This window comes from Drosophila sulfurigaster, chromosome X (assembly GCF_023558435.1).
Source record: "Drosophila sulfurigaster albostrigata strain 15112-1811.04 chromosome X, ASM2355843v2, whole genome shotgun sequence".
NCBI lineage: Eukaryota > Metazoa > Arthropoda > Insecta > Diptera > Drosophilidae > Drosophila > Drosophila sulfurigaster.
Window position 1 is genome coordinate 12783179 of NC_084885.1, and position 22653 is coordinate 12805831.

The 22653-nt window shown below is 35.9% G+C and overlaps 1 protein-coding gene across 1 annotated transcript; it reads left to right on the forward strand.

Moving 5' to 3' along the window:
• The first annotated feature begins 18216 nt into the window (after window positions 1-18216).
• On the forward strand, window positions 18217-22288 carry LOC133847505 (uncharacterized transmembrane protein DDB_G0289901). The gene is made up of 2 exons (XM_062282608.1): window positions 18217-18574; window positions 20351-22288. Exons 1-2 carry the CDS (start codon window positions 18511-18513, stop codon window positions 22174-22176), a joined length of 1890 nt encoding a protein of 629 aa, XP_062138592.1. The 5' UTR covers window positions 18217-18510; the 3' UTR covers window positions 22177-22288.
• The last annotated feature ends 365 nt before the right edge of the window (window positions 22289-22653 follow it).

Genomic DNA, 22653 nt, shown 5'->3' on the forward strand with positions numbered 1-22653 from the left:
TAAATTATATTATTTTGTATTTCTTTTAAATAAAATAATAGTCATTATTATTATTATTATTATTATTATTATTATTATTATTATTATTATTATTATTATTATTATTATTATTATTATTATTATTATTATTATTATTATTATTATTATTATTATTATTATTATTATTATTATTATTATTTGTGTTCCTCTACATGGCAGTGCTTGAAATGTTTCCAGAGTATTCAGGAAGGGAGCAAAATTGAAATTAGTTTGTGGACGGGGCTGCAGGCAACTGGCATTAGTCACAAAATAATCACAAAAGCCAACAAATTTAATCGACACAACTTTGCAGCTATTCGAAAACTCAATATACATATACTCGCATTCCCTTTGCGTTCGCGCTTCCCCCTTCCCTCTTTCCCCTTTCCCTTCCTCTTTGCGCGCTCTTCGACTCAGCCAGGCAACTCTATCAATACGACCCTTGCCTGTAGGCCAGACCTAATTGTTCGTTTGCCAAAAATTATGACAATGGCCAAATGGCCAAATAGCCAAAATGGCAATGTGCGACGTGCGACGTGCAACGGGGCGTATGGTGAATGGCGAATGGCGAATGGCGAATGGCGAACGCTTGTTGCCCATTGCTGAATAATTAATATTGAGCAAGTGGCGGCGGGAAAAGCATCAACAATATACTGTCGAGCCTGGGGATTGACTGAAGAGAGAACCAAAGAGAGAGAGAGACAGAGATAGGGAGACAAAGAGAGGGCGAAGGGGGTGTTTGTCTGGGTTGTTTAGTTGTTTTGGCTGTTTGGCTGTTTAGTTGTCCGGTTGTTTGGTTGTTTGGTTGTTCCAATGTCGCACTGAGCATAATAAAATATATTTTATCATTGATCTCCTCTCACTCTCCACGCAGCGAGCGAAACGAGCACAGTGCAAACATAAACACAGGCTAAAGGCAAACACGGCCAAACGTACAAAATGCCCAAATTATTAGCAGTGAAAGCGTGAAAGGAGAGCGCGATGGAGATGACGGGCAGGGAATGAAAGGACAGCAAGAAAGAAAGAGAGAGAGAGAGAGAGAGAGAGAGAGAGAGAGAAAGAGAGGGAAATTAGGAAAGTAGAAAATATAATATCAAAGACTAGACTAGACCGAACTAATAAGTGCCTCATTGCTAACAAATTAACACTTAAGGTATAAGAAAAGCTTTTGATTAAGATGAAATATCAATTTATAATTTTAATAATAATAATTTATAATCAAGTGGTAATAGTAATACAAAAAATACATTTTATTCATAATTAGCTCATAGTTGTGTTGAGGCATGGTTTATTTTTTATATTGTTAAGGTACTTTAAATATGCTCTACAAATGATTAATAAAAACATTAAAAACAACAGAAACAACTAGTATTAAAAATAAACAAATGTATTTAATTTGTCAATAAAAGCACAAATAATAGAACAGAACAAAAATCATAAAGATATGTGTACGTGATTTAATAAAAATTATTCTTTATTGACAGTGTTTATATCGCATATTGAAGCAATGTTATATTCATATATGATATCTTTATAAAAATTTGTATTGTTCTTATTTTTTGTATAAAGTATTCCAAATATTGTAAAATAAGTGAATCAATTTTATTGATTGAAACACTTTAAATATGTAAATTTCATTTATTTATTAAGTGTACTAAATATAGCTAAAGGATTGAATGTTTTTTTTATAGAGTAATAATTTACATATGTAGATATATAAGTGTATAAATATTATATTATTTTCTAAATATATAAATTTTGTACTTTTTGTACTTTACTATACATTTTGTAGTTAATATTTATAATTATAAAAGCTGACTTTAATGTTACTTTATTTTAAATGAATTTTGAATTTCTGCAGCTTAACAACTTTAATTTTAAAGAGGTAAATAAAGAGCGAGAAACAAATAGAATAAAACTGTTATGATCCTTTAAAATCGTGGCAAATAATTGGAATATTTTTCACACCTTTCGGTTACCCCAAAAGCCGCATGATTTTGGGATCAGTTTTTCTTTGCGCCACCCGCTGGGTAGCGAGGGCGGTAGGGGGGGAAGGGAAGAGGAGTAGTCAAACAATTTAATTAAAATATGCATGTCTGTGCCCCACGTGGATTGAGTGGTTGAGGTAGATACTTGGTGGTAGCTTTGCTGCTCACTGCACAACAACAACAACAACAACGACAACAATAACTAGCGACAACAACAACTACCAGCAACAGCAGCAGCAGCGACAGCAACAATAACAAACAACAACAATTGTCGTCGTCAGCAGTTGACAAAAGTGGGCAAAGATGCCAAATTGAAACATTTGCACTGACAGTTGCCCACAGCCCATAACAACGGCAGCCCCTGCAGTCCCCCTTTCCCCCTTTCCGACCATCTTCCTCACTCTCTCTCTCCCTCTCTCTCTTCCTCATTCTCTGCTCGTCCCTTTCGCCATCACCTTCCCGCCAGCCACTGTCACCGCTGTGAGCGTCAGAGGCGATGTTGATGTTGTCATTGCCATAAAACTTCTTGCCACTTGCTCTACATTCTGAGTTGTTTCTCTCTGCTCCTCTCCTCCTCCTCTCTCTCCCTCTAGCACTCTCGCTTATCACCCCTCTCCACTCATTCGCCGTCCCCCGCGCTTGCCCCCCAATCACTCATTCTTTTTCGCTATCTCTCGCCGGTTTGTTTTTGCGTTTTTAATTTCGCTTTGTGACAATTTTTTGCAATTGTCAACTGTCTCGCGCCCCCCTTTTGTCATACTCTACCGCACTCGCTCTCTCGCTCACACTGCTTACGCTGTCCTTCGCCCCTTTCGCGGCATCCTCGCGCCTTTTCTGCATTTCTTTTTCGCGCTGCCATTTGATAAGTTTGACAGCGGCTACTCTACATCTTTGTCTGCCTGTCTCCTCCACTTGTCGCTTCTGTACTCTTCTCTTCACCATCACAACACATTATATATCTCTGTCGCACTCGCACTCGCTATCGTTTTTGCTGTCTCAATTTCGGCGTCTTTGTCGTTGTTGTTTTTGTTGTTTTTTTTCGTTTTCTGTGTGCAAATAAGCAGCGTCAGGGCGTCAAACTGAAAATAAATGAGCCAAAACGTGCAGAGTGAAGCTGCGGGTTGCAGAACAGTGAAGAACTGGAGTGGGAGCTAAGAGAATGAAGAAACGTTGTTTTTGGGGTAGAGGATGGGGCGGAGGGCGGAATAACAAGCAATAGATGGCTGGACAGCTGGTTGAACGGTGAGTTGGTGGTCGGGTGGGGAGGGGAGGAATGAAAGGGGAGAGTGGGATATTGTTGCTGAAGTGAAAACAAATTAACTATCTCACGCTGAGTTTTTATGCTGCAGTTGTCCTCGCTGTCACCGAGAGACAAACAAAGCAGAACGTCGACGTCGACGTCAACAGCGCGCGGCGGCAGCAAAAATACCGTTTCTAGGCACAGGCACAAACACTTCAAGGCAACATTGTTGTTGTTGTCGTTGTTTTTATTGTTACTTCGCCAATACTCTCACCGTAAGCTGAGCTCTTTCCATATGCTGACCACACTCAGCATTCTTGCCCTCTCTCTCTCTCTCTCTCTCTCTCTCACTCTCTTGTGTTGCAACAGCTGCTCTGCTCGATTTTATTTATGTGCTGCATAAATTCCAAGCAATTTGGCTCACAAGTCGTCATCACCTGTAACTGAAGCATTCATTTGATTTTTATGGCATATTTTTCAGCGTAATGTGATTTAAGGTTTGCTCGAGAAAATTACCATTTTGTTTTTACTTCAACTAATTATTATGATTTATATTCGATTACAGCAAGCGAGGCCAGCAATTTTCATCATAATTGCAAAATTATCTTCACCTAAAAAAAAATAATTATAAATCATTGCGTAGGGAAATTTAATAGAATTTCATTTAATAGAAATCAAATTGATATCAGGCATCAAATCATATTATTGTGACTATTTTTAATTTCGATTAATATTTTATGTTACATCTAAGTTAATAAAATTTGAAATAAGAAAAAAATAAATTTAAAACATAAATATACGTTTTTTATATTATATAATATTTAAAAAAAAATGATCTAAATAAGTAACAATTTATATTAAAGTGGTTTTCATTTCGATAAGGAATAATCTATATTTTTTTTTATTTACTGCACACATATTTTCAAAGTTTAGTTTCTTTTGCTTAAGAGAATTTAAACGTATTATTGAGGCTATTAAAGACTTGTTATTATAATGTCTATTTTAAGTATATATTTGTAATACTTGATATATTTAAGTTAATAAAATCAAATTTAGTAAAAGCTTTAGATCTTTACCCTGTGATAAACGAAAGTTTTGCATTTGGCTAAAACTGTCAAATATTAATATTTAAAATAAATAAAACACAACTTAATATTCTTAATATAATATATTATAATTTTTTAGTACAAACAATTAAAATATAGATTCTTTCAAACAATTGTATTCCAAATTTAAACAAAATATATTTTTTTCAACGCTTTTTTAAATTTCTCGTTTTTATTATTATTATTATTTTTTTTTTTTGGTTTGAATGTAATCTGTTTTAGTATACTCATTATATTTGATTTACTTAATTAAGTTGCCATGTGAAAATCTCTATATAAAGTGTTCAAATATGATAATATAACTCAATAAAGCATACAAAAGTGCAACAATTGCAGTAAATTATGAATATACGCATTACGATTATATTTTTCGCATAGAGTATTTAAAATTCGTCATACTGCATCCGTGGTCCATATTCACTTTCATTTTGTTGTCTTTGGCAATTCGCTTCATTCGCTGCTGCTGCTGCTGCTGTTGTCGTCGATTGTTGTCATCTTCTTTGGCTTTTATTTGTGTAACAATTTCGCTTTATGGGACACATTGTCTATGTGTCTGTGTGTCGGTGTCAGTGTCGGTGTCGGTGTCTGTGTCTTGGTGTTGACGTTGGTCAACAACTTGCGTCTTGGTGCTTGAGCTGCAGTTACAGCTACAGCTACAACTACAGTTGCACCTGTTGATGAGAAGAGCAGCAGAGTTAAAAAAAGACATTTTGATGTACGCATTTGAATGTTAATTCCATCAAAGCCACACTCTGAGTTGACAATAATAAAATATTAAGTATCGAATCCAACTTCGAAATACAACAACTAAACATCTGTACATTCTTGCTCCTTATTCTGCTGCCCACACTCATCCGCTTTCGCATTCCTTCTCTTCCCCATTCCCCATTCACATTTCTATTCGCAGTCTCGACGTTGACTCGCTAAGCCAGTTGGCAGCAGTAACCATAACTTAGAAACGCAAACAAGCTGAATTTGCTGACGAGCCAAGCTGTTAGCAGGGGATGTTGATGAAGCAGGCAACTACGGAGGGGCGAGAAGAGAGGAGAGAGGAGAGAAGAGAGAAGAACCTCCTCGTTTGCTTGCTTGCTTCCTTGCTGGCTGCTCCTTTGGCTTGCACTATGCTTGGGCTGTTACATTTCAATTGAAAGGATTTACATTTTGTTGTTATGTTTCAGCATTTTTGTTTTACAGTTAGGGTCGCACCCCCAACAACAACAACGAGAACAACTTGAACAGTGACATGATGAACCCAAGAGCAGCGAAGCGTTGCTATATAGCGAATATATTATAATGCCACGCACGAATCAGACGCAGACCGAGAGACACGTCATAATTGTGTGTTACAACTTGCGAGTGTATTCACTCTCACACTCACTTCTATTTTTTGTTGCCGTTGCAGTGATTGTGGATGTCACATTGTGAATAATGCGAATAACACATTCACATTCACTCGCCCTCTCTTGGCAGCTGCATATGTTTTGGTGATTGGTGACAGCATTCATGAGTGTTTACGCTTTGCATACATCATTCAATTGCTTCGTCACGATTTACGAGTTAATCGATGTTCAAAATCTAAACATTTATGAGTGCAATCATGAATACAATCACGCCAAGCAATGAATTCCCTTTAATTTGCAGCTATCAAAAAGTGATAACTATTTTATTAGTCATGTTTTATTTTTGAATAATGTTGCTTAATTAGTTTTTATGGCAATTCTTGCGAATGGATATGAATGTATTCATGAGTCCACTAATCCAAGTTAATTAATTGAGCATAATACTTTTGATTCTCATTTCTATATATTCAAAAGTCGCAAACACACAAATAATTACCTAAAGCTGAAATAAAAATTAGGTATAATAATTAATTAGCATTGCATCAAAATGATAATAATAGGAAAACATCGTAAGCAATGTTCTAACAACGTCTTCTGCCTTATTCATGATTATTTTTAAAGCAATTTTTTCTGCTAGATGCAATCAACTAGCAGCCTCTTTTGATAGACGCTTCTGTGTCTCTCTCTCTCTCTCTCTCGCCTTCTTCTTACATTCTTAGCTTGCTTAGTAGCAACGCCTTTTGTTGAACACAATCAAAAATTGAATTCCTTTCTGTTATACGCCTATTCAAGCAATGTCTTCTTTTATACTAAACAACTAGTAGCAACTTCTTCCGTTAGATAAAGTCAAAGCTAGCATTCCCTTTTGTTACATTTTTGTTTCTATTTGCATACGAACAGTCTTCTGTTATACTTTGCAACCGAAACGAACTTACTATTCTCAGCATTCTATTACGTTTATGTGAGCAACTTCTGCTACTTTACTTTTGAATACTTCTGCTTAGCACCGCTTTCAGTTATACTCAACCTGAACTAACAACCTCTTCTGTTATACATTTGCAACTCCTTTCGAGCAACGTTTTCTGTTATACGTTGGATCAACTAGCAACTGCAGCCGCTGTACTACATAGTAGCAACGTCTTCTGTTATACTTTCGGCATTCGCTTGCAATTGCTTCAGCTTAATAGCAGCCTCTTCTATTTCACTTAGCACTCGCTGTACTGGCATCCCTTTCTGTCATGCGTTTGTTTGCTGTTCTTTTATATACCTCTGCTTAGTAGCAACTTCTTCCGCTAGACGAACTAGAATCCTCTTCTGCTAGACCTTTGCTTCGCTTTGTTTTCTGCTTTGCTTTTAGCATTATATGTAGCAACTCCTTCCACTTGACTTGGAGTACATCCATCTGCTTTACTCGATCATTTGCATTGGCATCCCTTTCTGTCATGCGTTTGTTTGCTGTTCTTTTATATACCTCTGCTTAGTAGCAACTTCTTCCGCTAGACAAACTAGCATCCTTTTCCGCTAGACCTTTGCTTCGCATTGTTTTCAGCTTTGCTTTTAGCATTACCATATGTAGCAACTCCTTCCACTTGACTTGGAGTACATCCATCTGCTTTACTCGATCATTCGCATTGGCATCCCTTTCTATCATGCGTTTGTTTGGGTAACGCCTGTTGCTGTTCTTTTATATACATCTGCTTAGTAGCAACTTCTTCCGCTAGACAAACTAGCATCCTTTTCCGCTAGACCTTTGCTTCGCTTTGTTTGTAGTAAATTCATCTGCTTTACTCGATCATTTGCATTTGTAGTGTTTGTTCAGCTTAACTTACAACTTTTTGTGCTTTAAGTAATTAATTGAAGCTCTCATATATTCTTGGGCAGTATTAGAATGATATAATAAAATATATTATATTATAATAAATATATTAAAATGCAATATACATTCTTTATTACAATAACATAGAGTAAATTCTTGACATAATTTAATTAATAATAATAATTTGTGTATTTGTTTTTATTTTGGAGTATACTTTAAATAAATTCAATTATTTAAAGGAAAAATCCGTGAAATTTATAAATAATACCTTAAAATTATAATTAATTTTTTTTACTTGATTTTCGTTGATTTGGAAGGATAATAAAATTATAGTATAGCGTAAGTTAATATTTCTAATAGCGAGTCAAGTTCAATTTGTTATATTTTAAATATACAAAAAATATATTAGATTATTATTATTAAATGTACATATCACTATTCGAATTAGAAGTTTTAAAAATAAATATAAATAAATATTTTTAAGGTGAAAAAAGTAAGAACAAATGCTTTTGAAATTAATTGAATTGTAACTCAATTTTTTACTATGTTTAATGAAATTTTGTAATTAAAATAAACCGAAATTATTAAAAAGTACTTTTAACAGGAGAAAGATTCTGTACACTAAAAAACACCTGTTTTTAAATAAAGAACATTCTTCTTAAGAAAACACTTCAGGAACAAATTCTTAAAATTAAGAAAATTATTCTACAAAACCTCAAATTTTCAAAATAAAATCACAAAATTCTAGATTTAGGTTACAAAATTCTGTAATTCATTAAAATTACTATAATGTTTTTTTTATCGAGTTGTCGCGAATCATTCTTAATTTGAGTCTAAGAGAAGAGATCTTGGGTTCAAATACTGAGCGAATGGATGATAAATATTTTATAAGTAAAAAAGCAAAGACTTCAAAACATACTATTGAATAATTAAATAAGCGCCAAATGAATCATTAAATTGCAAAATATAATAAATAAATAAAAGTAGTAAAACAAAATAAAATAATAAAATCGAGTATAACTTTTTTTTGATTTTATGATAAGATTTTTGATCTTGAAACTATAAGATTTGTTCTTCATGTTAATGAGAACTTTATGGAACTTAATACAAGACTTATGATGTTCTTTAAATCAAGATGTGTTTTTTTTTCTATCATTATGACGTACTTTGGAGACCAAAGTTCTTAATAACTAAGACTAAAATCTGAATTATGGAACCTTTTTTTCTGTATAAATAAAATGATAAACAATAATAGAGAATAATTAATAGTAATAATATACGAAATACAATTTGAATGAATTTTCATGTTAAACAAATTTACAGAACAAGAAAGTGCGCTTGATTCACACAGTATTCAAACAGTATTCACACACTGTGCAATTTGTTTCACGAGTGTGTATATAGCTTTAATTCATATTTATTCATTCTGAGCGTGAATTATGATGCCCCGCATATATCACGTAGAGTTTAACTGCAAACAATCTACACTTCTGCACCGCAGAGTGTGAGTGTGTGAGTGTACTCACTCCCTATTCACTTGGGTATTCAAACGACCGTCGTGCTTAACGACCTTTTAATTGTCTTGTGTCTTGTGTGGGCGCCGTTCTCTCTATGTTGTTGTTGTTGTTGTTCTACCTGGGTTGCATTCAGTTAACTGCTGGCGCCACCTAGCGTTCGTTGGCGCCCAACAACAACACAACACAAGAAAAAAGAGTTGACAAAATTGTCGAATATTCACCACAAGTTGCGGACGCATTTTCGGGTGCTGCGGGTTGCGGAAGGGGGCGAGAGGGGTGGGGAATTTGAAGTCGTCTTTTTAGCCAGAAATAAACTCATTTTAAATACTTTTGCCAACAATTTGTCATAATTTGGCTCATTTCGTTGGCAACACACGACGAGGCGGCTTTTGTCACTGTTGCCACTGAGCTGAGCTCAGCTCAATGGTCGGATGGGGAAGGGAAAGGGGAAGGGGATGGTTAAGAGAGAGGGGGAGGATTGTGGCAAAAGTTTTGCATGGCATCGCATGTGGTGGGGGGCGTGGCAATGGCAAGTTTTTGTTGTTGCTGCATTTTTGCATTGTGTGTGTGTTAAGTTCTTAAGCGCTGCCAAAAAACTTGAATTGAGGCAGGCAAAACGCTTAAAAAGTGCCGCCTATGCAGTTATACCTTCAACGGGGTGTCGAAGGGTGAAAAGTGGTGGGGGAGTGTTGTTGCTACTTTATTACGTGCACAAACATGAAACATGAAGGCAGTCGACTTGCAACTCCAACTCCAACTTTAATGCCACAGCTTTTTTGTTTGCATAATTTTCTATGGCGAAGCAACAAATGAGAGAGAGAGATGGGGAGGGGGAGAGGGAGAGGGAGGGAGGGATTCGAGATAGAGCTAGCTAGTTGGGCTTTTGTTGCAACGTATTGAACCGTTGTGGAGTCCGCTGCAGACACAATTGCATAAGACTCCAACTCCAACTCCGACTATGACTCCAGCGATGAGATGCCTTTGGTGCTGAACAAAAGGCTGCAGCACAATGTGCCACAAGGAGCAGGTGGCATGTGGCACATATGTGTGTGCGAGGAAAGAGGAGTGCCACACAGAGAGACAGAGAGAGAGAGAGAGAGACAACAATGGCTGCCTGACAAGCGACTCATGTCTGCCCAAAAATTACATTTAAGTTGCTAAAATTACAATACAAAATTGAAATATCTTATTTCAACATGCAGTTGAAGCAATTTTTCATGCGTATTAAACTGAGTGAAGACGTGCAGCAAGGGGCGAAAGTGGAGAAAGGAGCGGGGCACGGGGCTAGACGTGCAGTGTGCAGGGAGTTGCAATTACAGGGAACCAGAGGCAGACACAGAAGAAGAACCCCAAAGGCAGCGACAGACAGACAGATAGCGAAGCCACAAAAAGGCAAGAGTGTGTGTGTGTGTGTGTGTGTGATAGTGTGTGAGGCAAGTTATAAGGGGTGAAGAGGAGGAGAGGGGAGGCAGAGCGACAGGCAGCTAACGAGCCGCATGCCAGGCAACGAGGCAGCAGACAAAACTTTACAAAATTTATCAACGAGTTGAGTTCTTCGAGTGTGTTTGTATGTGTGTGTGTGTGCTAGTGTGTGTGCGTTTGCATTTATGAAAATGTAATAATAACAAAAGACGCAATGCAGACGCGGCAAGCAAGCAAGCAGCAGCAGCAAACTCAAAACAAACACATGCAGCAACGAGACGGAGCCAAGCCGAAAAACTATTGTCTTTGCGGTATGTTGGTGGGGCAAGAAAAAGCGTCGACGGAGATGTGCAACATAAGTATTTGCAGATTGCCAAGCATATGGCTGACTGCATGTCGAATGTAGCTACATGCAACTGCAACGCCAACTCCAACTCCAACTGCAAAGTGCAAGTTGCAAGTTGCAACAGCAAATTTACGAGTTAAAAAATTTGTCAAAACAAATTATCATCAAATGCTCATCACGAAAATGGCAAACAATACAAAAGTATCTCACAGATACACACACACACAGACAGTTACAAGATACATTTGCAGATGCAGATACCGAATTGACAGACGCCAATGAAGTGCCAAAGCAAACAAAAAGCAACAAAACGCGAATTGTTTCACTTAACTTAATAGCATGTGGGGAAAGGCAAACGATCTATTGTCTGGGGCAAAACAATAAACAATAAACAATGCAACATGCAACATGCAACACGACGAAAAAGTGGCAACAACAATGGCAAACAGTTGTCTGCAGCCACAACAAAGCTGAATTCCAAATAAAAATTGATGCTCTTAGCAGATGATTCAGCGAGATGAAATCTTTGTCTAACAGCATTAATTAGCATTTCTATAAAGGGAGAAAAAATACAATTTATAAACTAGAATCTTAAGTTGAGCAACTTTTCTTGATCGAGCAATTATTAAAAACTTAACTTGAATTGTATATTTTCTTTTGTAGATTAATAAGAATTTTTTAATGCGCAAATCTGTTTTTTATCTAAGAAATACCAGATTTAATGTGTTTATTAAACACATTTTTATTATATTATGACCTTTTTAGCTTTATACGTAAACATTTAAAAGAAACAGAATTTAATTGCAGTTATTCATAACGCGAAGAAAATTTCGTTCTAAAAACTGGAATCTTAAGTTGAGGAACTTTTCTTGAAGCAAGAATTTCAAATTGAAAAATTATTTGAAACAAGATTTAAATCGTAAATTTTTCTTTTAGATTAATATCGATATTCACGAAACGTTTAATCTAGAAATCTATATAAATGCTCGAATTTAATATGTTTATTTGGGGAAATAACTTCTGACCTTAAACGTAGCTAAGACTGTGGAACTGACAATTTTACACGTAGTGAAAAACAATGAACTTAGGAACTTTTCGACCTTTATAAAGCCTTCTTTAAGCAGGAATTTCAAATGAAAAATTACTTGAAAAAAAACTTTTATTGTCATTTAAAGAAAATTACTTTGGGATGAAACTACTTCAAAAATTGTAAATCTTAAAAAAAAAAATCTCAAATTTCACTTACAAATATATATAAATGTCTTTATTAATTAACTTTGAAAATATTTTTACTTTAATTGTAACAACTGGAAATTCATATCTTAGAAGTAATATGTATACTAAGTTTATTGACTTTACTATTTGTATTATTTGAGAATTAATATAAAGCGTTGAATTATTTTATGAATTTAGACAAACATTTTACATCGTGATTATGTGTAAAAATCACTATGTTTATTGCTATATTGATGTGAGATCAGACAACTAATGACAACTATTTACAATTATTGAAAATATTGTCAACATTTTTTGCTATTTCATTTCCAGTTAATTACAGCGAAAGTCTATAAAAAATAAAAAACAACAACTTGACCAAAAATATAAAATGTGACATTTAAATTCTTGCTTGTCATTGACAGATTTCAGATTATTTTTAATGTAGGTCAGAGCTTTGCTTCGCATTTAAATATAAATAGTTAACATTTAAGCAGATAGCTTAGAATAGAATTCGATTATCGATTATCTGTAAAACACACATATTATTTTGCAACAGCATTTTGTTTTGTTTCTTTGCTTTCTTTTCATGCCATTTTATTTGACAGCAAATTCGAAACATACAAAATAAAAAATATTGAAATAATTATTAATTGATTAGACTTGGCAATTCAATTTTGCGCTGACCCTGAGAGAAGACAGTAGAGAAACCGAAAGCAAAATAAGTAAACAAGTGAAAAATGATTGACTGTGAAATACTTGTTAAACACTTTAGGAGAATTCTCAAATAATGCGTTGTAATAAAGACATAAATTAACGATAATAAATAGAATAAAAAAAATTATAAAACAAAAAATTAAGAAAACAAATGAAATCTATTTAATAAATATGAAAACGAGCAAACATAAAATAAGAAAAATAAGTTAGATAAACTTAGATAAACTTATTTAAATTAAATAAGATGAATAAAACTACGAAAATAATTAAATCCATAAAATAGGGAAAATAAATAACACAAAATAAATAAAATTATACATCAAAATAATAAAACAAAAATGTAAATAAAATAAAGAAAATAAATGAGATATGACATAAAATAAATAAAGTAGGAAAAAAAATATATAAGATAAATAAAAAAAATTAAATAAAATACACAAAAAAATAAAAGAAATAAAATAAATAAAAAAAGTAAAATTAAAATTAGAAAAAATACTCCAAAATTAAATAAATAACTAGAGTTAAACAAAATATTAATGAAAGAAATAATGGAAAAATTAAATAATAAAATATATGTAAGTAAAGCAAGTAAAGTATGAAAATATTAAAAAAATATTAATATCAAAATAAAATGAAATATTTTTAGTCTTTTAGCTAAATTTTCCTTATTTGCCTTCCAATCGGTTGGCAACAAGTTTTAATATATTTTAAGCATCAGGTATACAATATGAATATTATGATGAACATTTTTTCTACTTGATAGTATTCTAAAATGTCTTTGGGTATTAAATTAATGTATACAGGCTTAAAACATGTGTTAAGATGACCAAAAAAAATCCCGATTAAATTCTCTTCGCCAAACATGAATATTTAAATGCCCAAAGCAGCGAAGCAGCATCGTGGGGGCGTGACAAAAAAGACTGTCATAAAAAAATATGAATTTATGATGAAGCTGAAATCATATGTAAATAGAAACGAGAAGATCGCCACACACAAAAAAAAAAGAAAGAAAACAAATAAAATCCAAATCGATAATTCTATTGTTTGGCGACTCAAGTTGCCAATCGAGTTGTCAAAAAGTGTTTTGGGAATCACCTGGCCGCAGTCGCAGTCGCAGTCGCTGTCTCTGCTGACGTCGCTGCCGCAGTCAACGTCGCTTCCGCCAAACGCTTGTGGCGAGTCGCCAAAGCGAATAAAACTTCAATTAGCAGCGCAAATCAAAGTCTGAGCCGTGTTAATGCTGCCAGACAACGGGCAACAAAATAAAACCAAAAACTCGAAACTGAAACCGAAACAGAATCAAAAAAAAAAACGAAAAAGAAAACAAGTACGAAAGCTACAGTCGAGTGTGCTCGACTGCGAGATACCCGATACACATTTTGAATAAATTTATAATATATATCTAAATATATATTTTGAATATAAGGCTATATTTTTTGGTATATTTTACGAATAATACCGCAAAACAGTGCGGTCTACCAGATATTGCCTTTGGCTTATGTCAGTATTTTTGGTATGTTCTACAATAACACCTCTAAACAATGTAGAATACTGTTAGCCTTTTAGTATATTATGTTGATATATTTTTAGAATAATACCATAAAACAATACAGTATATTTCAGTATTTTTGCGTTATAATATTTTGGTATATTTTTTGAATAATACCGCAAAACAGTGCGGTATACCAGATATTGCCTTTGGCCTTTATTAGTATTCTTGGTATATTTATTTGGTATATTTTTAGAATAACACCGATAAACAGTGAAGAATATTGTTAGTATTTTGGTATATTTTGTTGATATATTTTAAGAATAATACCATAAAACAATATGGTATATTTCATTGATTTTGCGTTATATTATTTTGGTATATTTGATAAATAATAACGTAAATCAGTCTAACACATTTCAGCATTCTGTGTTATATTAATTTGGTATATTTTAAGAAGAATATAAACGGCGTGATATATTTTTGCATTTTGTGGTATATTTATTTGGTATATTTTAAGATTAATACCACAAAACTGAGTTGTATTATATTGAAAATATACCAAAATAATATACCACAAAGATATTAATATATACCAAAGGCTATATTTGGTATATTGATATAACACTACATTCAAAATGTACCAAAAATTACTAAACTTTCCAGATTATTCAAAGCAGTTTTTTGATATTTTTGTGCTTTTTACACACATTTTCAGTGGACACAAAGTCGTAATACCCTTCTTCTTCTTCTAAGCAACGGGTATAAACAGAAACAGCAACAGAACCAGAATCAAAATCAGAAACCAAAAACCAAAAACCGAGCAGCAGTTCAAGTGGCGTCTCCTCCGCCTTCGCCCCCGCCCCCAATACCAAGCCAATGCCTTGCTTAACTTGTCCCGAATAGAAAAACAACAATAACAACAACAACATGGAACATAGAAAAACACAAAGTTGGAGGAAACAAATACAAAAAAAAAAAGTTAAAGCCGCGTGTCCAGCGACGTTGCGGGCATTAAATTGATAGAAGAGAAGCGAGAAGCGAGCGATGGCAACATAAACAACAACAGCAAAATTGTTGCTACTAGCTAATGGTTGATTGCTGCTGGCTGGAGAGAGAGGGAGGGGGAACACAAGAGGTGGAGAGGGGGAAGCGGGGGCTGCTGCTGTTGGCTGCACATTGCTGCGATTTTTTGCCTTTGATAGAAAAACAATTTTTCTACTCCATTTCACGCGTTCAAGGCAGCCAGCCAAAATTTGGGCGCCAGCGTGGAGGGGCGCGGCAGGGCTTAGCATAGCACTGAGCTGTCTCTGAGGTGAGGAGGGGAGGAAGAGAGGGCGGGGGCGGGAAGCAGTCTCGAAGCGCTCGTCAGCGTAAAGATGCCGCTAGAGCGATAAACGTTAGAAATGAAATAACAATAAAAAACAATTTTTTATATATCGAACTCCGCTCCGCTTCGCTCTCTGTCTCTCCCACTCACTCCTCTCTATCTCCGTCTCGCTCTCGCACTTCGATTGGCGAAAGTTTAGCGTTGTATGTGACCCAAATTTATTGTTGTTGTTGTTGTTGTTGCTGTTCACGTTCAGTGACTTTTCCTTTTGCAATGGAGTTTTTAGTAGTTTTCTAGTTGCGATTTGCAAATTGCGCACAAAACCCAAAAAAAAATCTAGAAATATTGATAGATCATAATCTCTCTCTCTCTCTCTCTCTCCATCTCTAGTTCAAAACAGTCTTCAGCATTGTTCGCAAACAATTTCGAGTATCGCTAACAACTTTGGTCAACAAGACGAGTTTGACAATTTAATGACTAACTCGAATAATGAATATTATATATTCAAGTTTTTCATTTGCTTAAAGCGCGGCTTCGACTGACCTACAGTGAGTACATTGACGTCAAGCTGAGGAGGGGCAAACCAAATCGAAAGACCCTGAATCTCTCTCGAAAACAACAAACCAGACAACTACCTGGTTGGCGGTTCGTTCTAAGGTCAAGATTCTCCATGATTTTCAATTTGCAATAGACGATGAGCAACTGGAAACATTTAATGGAACTTCTCGATATTTTATTTTCATATTTTACTAACATGATAATGAGTAATTTGCTGAAGGAAATATTTATGGGGGGAATTTTGTATTTGTCCCTTATGAACTACAGTTAATGGGAAAATAAATATTTAGTGTTGTTTCGGGGCTGGAGAAATCCCAGATTTTCATAAAGTAGTTGCAAAATTATTATTACAGTTATTACTATATTTATTAATGTTGATTTCCATGAATACAAACCTTTTATACCCGATACCCATAGGTGAGAAGGGTATTATACTTTCGTGCCTGCTGAAAGTGAATGTAACAGGCAGCAGCAGGAATCTTCGACGAATATAATCTTGAAAAATTATTTATTATTTATTTACATGTTAATTATTATACAGAATAATATAATAACTAAAAGAGAGGGAGTGCTAGCAACTAAGGCCATCGACTCGTAATCTTGAAAAAAAATAATGATAAAACGCCCAAAGCTATCTGGTCTTAGTTGATTTGGGTGATCTGATATGTTTAGTACTGTTTGGTATATTTAAAATATAGTACTATTTTAATATACTATATATTCGTATATTAATTTGGTATACTTTGAGACTCTTCTGACTCTTCTCATTTATGAAATATATTGTTTTGTCTAATATTTATATTTTTATTATGAAATATTATTATTAAATTAAATAAGATTTATGTATATTTGAGCGAAAAAGACGGAACTATTTTAAGAAAGCAATTTTCTGTTTACTTAAAAATATAAATTATTTTCGATTACATTAAATATATGATTATTATTATAACACTTATGTATATGAGCAAAATAGAGAAATGAACATTTTAATAACACTTTTGTAAAATACAAAACTTAGTATATTACTTTACTTTTAATATTAAATTTGTTGTAGAAAGAAATTTTCTTAAAATTCAGAAATTTAGCAACTTAAACATAATATTTACGTATTCCATTTACACAATAAAAGAAAAGTTAGTTCATTTTATGAATTTGCTTTATTTCTTAGCATTATGTTTTAATTTGTTATAATTTAATCTAATTTTTTGTGCGAGAAATGAATGTCATAATCATAGAATTGTTTGCAGCCTCTTTTTATAAGTTTTTACCAAAAACTCTTTAAAGTTATCATAAGATTAACATATGTTTGTATAGCAAAACGGTTATTTCCTTTCACAAAACTATATGAAATTAAATAAAACTAAAGTCATTTAATTCAAAATCAATTGAATAGAATATTTTAGTTTGTTATATTAGAAATTTTGTAAATAGAATATTATTATTTACATAAATATTGTGAATTTCATGTTCATTAAATAAGCATAAAGTTTTTTTTCTGCTATTACAAACTGATCTCGTTCTTTTGTCAGCGATCGAGCGGAATAATAAAATTAGCATTGGACATTAAAACTAAATTGATTTGCTTTCTTCAGTTATTTTTGAAAGGCAATTTGAATTCAATTTCGCTTTGAAATCAGTGATTTAAATGTATTCCCTTTCTCTGGATTTTTGTCTAGCTGCCTGTTGGCAGTTGTGAATTCTGTTTCGATATCTGGTTTTAACATCAAACAAACCAATGACAACAAAAATAACAAACGAAAAAAATTCCCCGTTGGAAGCCTGAGCCTAACAAAGAAGTTATATGATCATCAAATTGATAATGTCGCCGATTTTTTTATGGAAACGTAGACGTTGTTATTGTTATTTCGTTAATGTTAGAAAACAAGTTAGACGAGAATTCGCAGGCCGCAAACGAAGAAACAAACAAAACCTGTACGAAATTCAATTTCTTCTTCTCGAAATAAATAAACAAAAAGAACTGAATAAAATACTTAATAATTATCGACGTCGACGTCGCTGCTGCAGTCGGCGTCGCCGTCGCTTCAACTCAGAAGCTAATCAATAAAGCGGCGTTAATTATTGTTTGGTTTAAAGCTTGATTACAACAGCAGCGAGGGCTTTAGAACGCCACCGAGCGCTTAACGCAAAGCACACGCGCGTGTTCAACGCAAAAAAAAACCAAAAAAGAAGAGCAAAAACAAAAAGTGGACAACACCAAAAACGGGAAAAAAAAGAGAAGACGAGCCAACAAAACAGCGGACGATAAAAGTCGCCAGCGGCCAAAAACGCGCTCATTGCGTGCGCTGTTTTCGCAACGTTAACGGTAGCGGTAACGGTAAAATATCAGCGATACTGAGATACAACGGATATTGTAGATACACAGATACGCAGATACAAAGATACACAGGATGAGGATGCGACACGCATTTGCTGGATTAATTGTGTGCTGGCTGGCAGTTTGTCAACCACAAGGTAAATATTTTTATATGCCCCAACAATAGCAACACACAGACACACACACACACGCACACTGGCTAGATAGGATAATGAGACACACACAAACACACACACACACACACATCGCGCACTTTTAGGCCTTTGATATTACAGCAATAATTGTAAAATTATCGCTGGATTTTGCGCCTACGTGCAACGCATATTGACAAAATTCCAAAATGGACAACTGCAGTGACAACAAAAAGCGCAGCAGCCGTGCAAAAAGGATAATGATGCCACAGCCGCAAGGACACACAAAGCTCTTTCTCTCTTTCTCAGTCACAATCGCACATTTAACCGTCGCTCAAAAGAGTCAAGTGTTATTACACGCACATCATTTGTTTCCGTTTCCGTTTCCGGTCGAACATTGTGAATGCGCTGTGCATCAACTGCAAAAATAGCTTCAGCTGAAGTCCTTTTCAAAATGTATCACAATTTATGCTGAACATTTTAATGCCGTTTCTCAGACTTAATCACAAAAAGTCTTATTTGCAATTCAGTTTTATTTCTTTACTTTTTTTCTGGTATTTCAAATTCTAAAAATTCTAATGCAAATATTTCAATTTTTATTTATTTTAAACTTCAAAAGCGCTCGTTGAGAAATCGTTTCAAATATTTTATCATTTTTTATTTCAAAGTCCAAAAATGTTGCTCAAAAATGGTTTCAAATTATTTTAATTTTTTTTCATATTAAAAATTAAAAAAAAATTGATGTTAAATTCTGCAACTCTTCTTCAAGTTATTGTTAAAAATATTGGTTGCTAATATTTTATTTTATTTAAAATTAAATAACACTTTCGTTATTGATGATTGAAGGAATTATTCTTTTTATGATTTCTAAAATCTCTTTGAAATTTATGTTAAAAATCCAATAATTCTTATTTAAGTTGATGGATTTTAACAACAAACAGTCGCAATTATTTAATTTTTGTTTATTTAAAATGAAAAAACTTTTCCTAAAATTAATATTAAAAAGTGCCTGCCATTATTTTGATTGTGTTTTAAGTACAAAATCTTTCAACAAAGTTGATGTTTCTTTTAATCAAAAACAACTTTCCTTAAAGTTGATGTCAAAAAGTGACTGCAATTAATTTATGTTGTGCATTTTATAAATTATTTTATATAGATATTACAAACAGTTGATCTTACATAAATATTTATTTTTGTGTATTTTATAAATTTAAATGTATTTTGTTGTTTTTTTTTTTAATGTGCTTAATTTTGTGAGAGTGTTCAAAAAAAGCGTATTTCAGTTCATTTTTAAATACGTTTTCTATTTGTCTCACGGCAGCAGCTAAAAAGTTTAGTAAAAAAACGCAAAAAATGATAATAATGAAAATGTGAAAAAGACGCGGCAAAACTTAAGGCAGCAAAATAATATTACAAAAATAATAATAATGCTAAAGAGCAGAGCGCACAATTTAATGATATTCAAATTAGAAACAGTCGAAAAAAAACACAGAGAACAAAAAAAAAATAAATAAAGAAACAAATAAGGAAAAGAAGCGAGTGATGCGACATGGAACAAGTTTGAGGAGTTCCACAAGCCAGTTGCTGTTGCTGTTGTTGCTGTTGCTGTTGCTGCTGTGGGGAGATTATAAATGCATGAAGCTCTCTGATATGTTTACCTTTAATATCGCGCAACAAACAACAAAGTTTCCAGCCAGCTGGGCGAAAACTTTTCCATTTACCTTTCGTTCTCTCTGTCTAACGTTCTCCCTCTCTCTCCCCTGTCTCTCTTTCGCCGACTAGTTGAGGCACAATTCTTTGGCAATCCGTACTATGGACCACAACAGGGCTTCGGACCACAACAACAGGGCTTCGGACAGCGTGGACCACGTCAGGGTTCCGTCTCGAAGGCCAACACCAACTCGTATGAACGTCAGGTGGACTTTGGCAACAACGTTGAGTATACGCAGGGTGTCTCCAACTCCCGTGCCGTAACCCGTCAGAACGGACAGCGTGTGGTTGCCGACAGTCAGGCGGCGACCCGCGACTTCGATCTCGGCGGCCTTCAGCTGGGCAACACGCTAACACGCACACGCACCAATGCGAATGGCGCCGTCTCCGGGGGCATTGCGGATCAGTTCCGCATCGGCAACTTGGGTCTGGGCGCATCGCTCTCCCCCGATAATCTGCGTCAGGGCTTTGGGCTGCAGCGTGGCGCCGATGGCGATGTGCGTCTGGGTCTCGGACTCTTGAGCCTTGATCTCGACAACAATGTACAGAACAGCAACTCGCTGGGACAGGCGCAGGTCAATGCTCAGGGACGAGGTTCGCGCGTCGGCTCGAACAGCAACTCAAACACGAACACGCAACAGTTTGGAGGCGTGCGTGTTAGCGACACGGTGTCCAACTCGAATGCCTATGGACGCACACGCAACGGTCAGACATCGGCGAATGCCGGCGGCTTCGGTGGCAATGCAGCGACTCAAGGTTCAACCTTTGGCGGCTTTGGCGGCTTTGGCGGCTTCCGTCGTCGTCGTACTCCACAACCTCAGCCTCAGCAGCAGCGTGTTGTCTATCAACGTCAGCGTCTGTCGCGCCCCAAGCGTCGTGCGCAATTCGTGCCCTTCGGCTATCCTCAACAGAACTTCGGAGGCTTCGGCGGCGGCGGCTTTGGCGGCTTTGGCGGTCAGTACACGGAGCGTCCACGTCGTCAGTTTGAACGACCTGGCGGCTTTGGCGGTTTCGGCGGCGGCGGCGGTGGTTTCGGTGGCGAGTTTGGTGGCGGTGGCGGCGGCTTTGGCGGTGGTGGCTTTGGCGGCTTCGAAGGTGGCTACGAGCAGCCCAATTTCAACCAGCAGAAGGGACACAAGAAGCAGCAACATGGACACGTGCAGTCGACGGGCAATGCCAACGCCCAGGGCGGACCCGGTTTCAATCAGCAGGCGGCGAGCAACAATTTCGCCAATCAGAATGCGGATGGCTCACAGAATTCGGGCAGCAGCAGCATTGGCTCCAATCTGGCTCAGGATGGCAGCAGCGGTCAGGTGAGCTCGGCGAACACCAATCAACAGAATGGCCCCAATTCGCAGACGAATGGCGCTCAGTCGCAAGCGCTGAACTTCCGCCCCGGAGAGCAACAGGCGAGCAGCTCGAATGCCAACACACAGCACACAATCGTCGGCAATCGCGAAACAATTGGCTCGAACAGCGGCTCGACGGCAACCAACAACAATGCCGATGGCAGCTCCACGAACACCGCCAACACCGATACACAGGTGGTGCGCGATGGCAACCAACAGTCGATCACCTCGGGGGCAAACAGTCAGTCCATCTTCCAGGGCAACCAGGGACAGGGCAATTCAGCCGCCAACACCGCAGCGAACATTAGTTCACAACGCGGTCCCAACGGCTCCGTGACGAACTCCGCTAGCAGCAGTGCCACCGCAACGGCCACGAATGGTCAGTCGGCGAATGCCGATGCCAATGCCAATGCCGGCGGACAGGGCAATGGAGCTGGTGCCAATGCGGGCGCCAATGGCGGACAGTTCGGTGGACAGTTCGGTGGTGGCGCCAATTCCAATTCCAATGTCTTTGGCGGATTCGGTGGGTTCGGTGGCTGGGGCCGATAAATTCACTGTTCACTGTTCGTTCTCCACTGTTAACTGTTCAGTGTTAACGGACAACTGTTAACGGCACACTGTTAGCAGACAACTGTTAACTACTCTCAACTGTACTGTTAAGACTACACTGTTAATGTTGTAATGTTAACACTCCACTGTAAACTGTTAACTATTTGATCCGAACAGCATTCTTAAGAAAGTCAATGTTAACTGCTCACTGTTAACTACTCTCAAATGTTAACTGTTTGCTGTTCACTGTTAACGGATTTCTGTTAACAATGTGCTGTTAGCCCTTCACTGTTAATACTCTACTGTTAACCGCACTAAAATGCACTCAAGCTATTTTTTTTTATACTCGTCACCCGAACTCTACTTTAATTATTTTATTTTTTTTTTTTAACGACAACGAATCACTTTAAGCACATGAATAAAATGCATTTGTTAATTTTAATTTTGATGTTGCACTGTTTTTATTTAATGTTTGTG